Genomic DNA, 5,760 nt, shown 5'->3' on the forward strand with positions numbered 1-5,760 from the left:
TATATACGTATATACATTATTACTATTTACAAGTAAGTTTTTATTTTTCACAAAACATAGAACAAGAAATAAAGAAGTATAGAAAACAATTACCTCTTCTAGTTACAAACTTTGTACTCACTTGCTGCTTGCTGTAGGTTGCTAAGCTTTATCAAATTTCACATGTGGAGAATGTCAAACGAAATATTTTTTTTTAGATTTTGTATATACATTTTGAAATAACAAAAAATCATAAATTACTATATCAGTACCACAGAATTCCATTATAATTTATAAAGCTTAGTATTTTTTGGTCTAAAAAATATTAAATTTAGAGCTCACTAATGTCTTACCTTACTGCTTGGAATTTAGCATGAAAAGAAAGAGTTTGCCATGCAGAGGCTGAGAAAACAACTAGGGGGATATTCTGAGCTTATGATTGATTATACACACATCATTGGCTGAAGTAGGTGTACATAAGCAGGTATTTTCAGAATTGAAGAGGTGGGTGGGGCCACCTTGGTTGATTCAATAAGTATATTAATATCTTAGAAAATAGAAAATATAGGAGGTTCTTATTTTATGTTCTAGCTTATAAATATTGGTAATTTGAGTATCTAAATCGTAAAAAGCTATAGACTTTGAACGTCACAAACATCTAATTTGAACCAATGCTGCATTCAACATACCACGTGACACTGATAAATCAATATTTAGGTGTGTATTTTTTAATATGTACTTTTAGATAAAGAAACTAATGTATAATACTAAAATTTGAATTATAATCTACAATTTGATACCAAACTTATTGATGTACATTCATGAAATAGTAATTCAAGAAAATTTTGCATGAGAGTCAACAAACGTGATGACATGGCCTTTGACCCATGTCAGTAGGGTTAATAAGAAATTTCAAGACGTACTGTTGGATATTTGCATGTGATTTTGGGATCAGTTGTCTGTTGTAACATGGTACTGGACATCTCAGTTTATTGTTCATGCTACTGCCACAGAGGTCCTCACTTTAATCAAATCAGGCACACTGGCACTATCTTATCAGAAAATTATAGAGCTCTTGATGGATGGACCAGCAGTGAATTGGAAGCTGTACAAGATGTTGGAGGAACAAATGGAAAAAGATTTCAAATGCAGGTTAATTGATACTGTTTCCCATGGCCTACATATTGTGCATGGGACACTGATGTTCGATGCAGTAGCTACAAAGTGGGAAGCTTCAAATTTTTTGTTCTGTTTGTATGTCTTTTCAAACATACTCCAGATAGACAGAAGGACTTCACAACACTTAAATAAAATAAAGTTTTTCCACTAATACACTGCAAACTTGGATGACTGGAAAATGTTTCCACCATTGAAAGAACTTTGTAAATATAGAAAAATATGCAAATGTATGTTGATACTGTTAAGAAAAAAAAAATTTTAGGTTTGTACAGTTCAGTCTTTTGATCATCATTTAAACCAGTGTGATAGACTAGCATATATTCTTACAAAATTAGAGCAAAAATTTGTAATTGACTAATTTAAAGTTAAATGAAAGACTTTTAAAATCAAAGGTATGCTATAATAAACATTTCATTAAGTTGAGAGAGTATGAAAACTGACTTTATTTTCAGTTCAAGCTGCCCCCCAGTGGCACATCAGTATTTCTGTTGACTTATATTGCTAGAAACCTGGTTTCAATTCAATACCCTTGGTAGGCAGAACATAGATACCCCTTTGTGTTTAATTACAAACAACTGTTCAAGTTTGGATGTTTATTAGTTTAATACTAAGTTGTATGTTTGTTAAAGACATTACTTGTAAAGAACTAAGATACATCTTCTGATTAAATGTTTTAAACATAAAATTTATATTTATTTGTTAGTTACTAAGCTGTTCATTTTCCCTTGAAATTGATATTACCAAATCAGTAAGGGCTCTGGTAATATGAGGTAGAGAATGATTATAATGAATTATATTTCAGTTTGCTCAGTTTATAAGGATAATTATTTTGATACTATTTTTTTGGCTGTTTTGGAAATAGGTGTACTTTTCCTTTTTAATTCATATAGAATTTTGATAATTTTTTTTCCCAATGCTCAGAAACAGAGGGTAATGAAAAGGTTGCTCATTTCATTAATATTTTTAATTCCCACCTTTATTATGATTTTTTTGAAGTCATGTTTCTGTGTCACTAACTGTTCCTTTTTCTGTTACAATAATTGATTGGGATGTCATTTATTTTGCAAGTAATCCTGTTGTGATGGAATTTTGTGTTGAGTTAGTAGCAGGTTGCAACAAAATTTAATTTGAGACAGTGTCCTGGGCAGGAGATTTCTTGAACTAATAAAGTTCTTATTACCATGGCTACTTTGTACCTTTATAAGACTGTCAAGAAAGATTTATTATCATAATACAGAGAAATGATGGTGTGTGTGTGTATTGTAAATGTCTAGGCCATTGTTATAAAACACAGAACAAAAGAGTGTGATACTGTTGTGTTTACTCCTTTCAGTTAATGATGTGATACATTCTGCTATGCACATGCTTTGTATACAGCCTACTGTGCAGCAATTTGTTTGTTTTTAATGCCTACATATTTTCAATATTGTGCAGACTCTGAAAAGATGGCTCAGTTTGCCATGGATGAAAAGCAAATACGTGAGGAGAATATTCGACTTCAGAGAAAATTACAAATGGAGACGGAACGTCGAGAAGCTCTTTGTCGTCATTTGTCAGAAAGTGAATCTAGTCTGGAAATGGATGAAGAAAGGTGAGACTTTCTTATCTGAATCAGTATCAGTGATGAATATTAACCCTTTCTCTGTGGCTGGGACATGTATTTCCTTGTGCTCTGGGAAATATATGTCCCAGCCTCAGTGAATATGGTCATAGGAAATATCGTGGTTAGTTTTTTTAAGTACATGTTTTGATAAAGTCACATTTTTTTATCATAAAATGTTTTTAAACAAAAAATAGTAGAAAATGTTTTAATTAAATAAAAATTGTGACTTACTCCAATAGAAAGAATATGTTGTTAACAGAATTTCAGTATTATGTCTTCTTTCTAGATTAATAAAAAAAGTACCAATGATAATTCAGATTTCCTTTTGCAACTGTGATTTATATTTAATTCAAAATATATGTCTACATACGTTTTTATTGTTCAATTATATGAAAACAAGATACCATTACTTTTGGAATTTCTTGCCATATTCATTCTGTTGATATTGTTGCAAAGTGTGGTCAGCTAACAATAATACTACCAGCAAATGTTATACACAATAAAGAAGTTTAGAAAAAAAAAATTCACCATATAATTGAAAGTTAAGAAAGGTTTTCAAATTTAATAAATAATATGCACACTAGTGATTCATAAAAAAAAAAAAGTTTATAAACTTCTGTACCATTCTATTATGGCTCAGTTATACACTTCTAATCTTTTTTTTTTTAGATTTGCCAATATTCTTGCAGTTTTAAGAAGGTTTCTTGAACATTTTTGAATAAATTTAGGCCCGTAATGAAATAACTTGCAAAGTTTTTCCTTTTATATTATGAAGCCCAATTTCAGTATTAAATTTTGATACACAGATTAAAATGAGATGATTACAGAACTTGGTCAGAATGATTTATGTACATGTTGAAAGTTTGTTATAGTGGTATACCAGATTCCATAAGCTTCTTCAGCAATATTCTATTAAGTCCTGAATGTTACTTTGGTTTTTCTGGAATGAGTGGCTTAAGTATTTCTGTTACATTCCTATACAATACCTTTTGTTTTCTCTATACACATCAGAACAATCTCAATGATTTCAATGTTACACGTGCTATGATTCAAAGCAGTGACACACCTAAGACGGATAAGGAACTAAAATTAGCTGTTTAACTTCAATATATTAACTGTCATGATATAAAATACTGTTTAGAGTAGATATTATTGATTAATTTATTTTGTGAGTTAATATTTCATGATTGTTTAGTTTTCTTTATAATAGAAAGTTAAAAGCAGATGATTGTTGGAAGTTGTGTTTATAATTCATTGATGTTGAGACTATCAAACGTCGCGTGTGATACATTGAAGTCAAGAATACAGAAATTTCTAAAAGGCGGGCAGACGATTAAGTGATAAACATATAAATTGTGTGAGATGAGCAGAAACAGCAAACTGACAGTAGCAGAAGAGAGTAAAGTCATGGTGAAGGAAAAGTTTTGTATGAAGTTAACTGCTGTAGAAGTGATAGGACCAACATTTAATATGTTAAGAGTAAGACTAACAGTAGAAAAGGAGATAAGAAGAAGAATTTATTCCGTCAAAGCATGCTGAGTGCAATTTGACGAAAAGTACAGAGGATATTTTGAAGAAAGAAGGTCAAATGAGTACTGGAAGAGCAGTATACTGGTGCGATAGAAATAGAGAAATGTAGTTTGGCTTGTTAACTGAAATTCTAAAGCAATTGAATAGGCCTAAGTGGAATTTTGGCAAGAAGAAGAGAACTATATATAGTGTTTATGATATGCCTATAATCTCTGTAGTGTGAAAAATTTATTGTACATATGTTTAACTAGTTCAAATATATATACATACACACACATTATTTAGAAAATAAGTAGAGTGCATGCTGATTATTCATTTATTGTTGAATTTATCACCAACAAGTCACAGACATCTACTGTAGAAAAATTCTTAGCCCAACAACAACACAGCATATATTTATACTTTTAAGAAATATATGTAAAAGCCTTTAATTGACATATTCCTAATATAACTTAGTTTCTGACACTAACTTTATGTAAACTTATTAATATAACTGTACCCCTGGCAGTAAGCTTTGGAGCTTTATAGTGCTAGTTTGGGGTTCAGTCTTTGTGGCAGATATCAGTGCATATATCCCGTTTTGAGCTTTCAAATAAAACACATTTATTTTTATTTTTTTATAGGTTTTGCTTTTATTACTTGTCTCTTTCGACCTAATTTTTAAGTTTTTTATGCTTATTTTCCACATTTTCTTACCTCAAATATAATTGCTTTATGTTAGTAATAATTTTGTGATGATATTACCTATGCCTGTTTGCCTCTGTTTTGGGATTGTATTAACTGAATGCTTACTTGCCTCTGCCGGAAGAAAATACAGACAAAATTAAGTATATTTCCCGGTTAAAATTAAAAAAGAGTAAAATAGAGCTTGAAAGTTTTTTAGACACTGTTGGCAAATGTTACCAGTTACTTTGGAAGTAACTCTCAAAAATTCAGCCACAGTGAAAGAACAAAGATTAATAAGTTGCTTGCTTCCAGTGGATGTAACTAGTCAACTGATAGAAATATCCAGGAAGTATTGTATTTTCAATTCCATGGTTTTTAACCCTAAAATTGGGAATTGATCATACAGAAATTTCAGAAGAAAGATTTGTGGATTGTTACTACTGTCAACTAATTATATACATGCAATACATGCATTTTAGTCATTCATATTGCAAGGTTCTAAGTACAAAATTGTGATTAACAAGATTGTTTTGTGATTCCCATTTGAGCTGCATGGCATACTCAGGCTAAGTATCAGGAAGTGGAAATAGTGAGGCCATAACTAGAGCTTAATTGATTTGTTGCCAAGGCAATTAGCATATCTAGTTGGCTGTATTTACATCATCTGATCTATGCATTGCATTTTTTCTGGCAGTGTGGTTAGAAATATTTTAACCAAGTGGTTGTTTACTGGAGGTAATCATAAAATAGAAATCACATAAACTGAAAATGTTTTTATCCCCTCAACAGATATGTTAGGCCTT

At 30.7% G+C, this 5,760-nt stretch overlaps 1 protein-coding gene across 1 annotated transcript in view; it reads left to right on the top strand.

Annotated features, from left to right (window-relative positions):
• Positions 1-5,760, top strand: part of LOC106464971 (coiled-coil domain-containing protein 6-like) — a 27,539-nt gene that overhangs the window by 13,122 nt on the left and 8,657 nt on the right. Inside the window, exon 5 of the mRNA XM_013925152.2 lies at positions 2,593-2,749. Coding sequence (XP_013780606.1) covers positions 2,593-2,749 — 157 coding nt within the window. The remainder of the gene's footprint in view (positions 1-2,592; positions 2,750-5,760) is intronic.

This window comes from Limulus polyphemus, unplaced genomic scaffold, assembly GCF_000517525.1.
Source record: "Limulus polyphemus unplaced genomic scaffold, Limulus_polyphemus-2.1.2 Scaffold64, whole genome shotgun sequence".
Taxonomy (NCBI): Eukaryota; Metazoa; Arthropoda; class Merostomata; order Xiphosura; family Limulidae; genus Limulus; species Limulus polyphemus.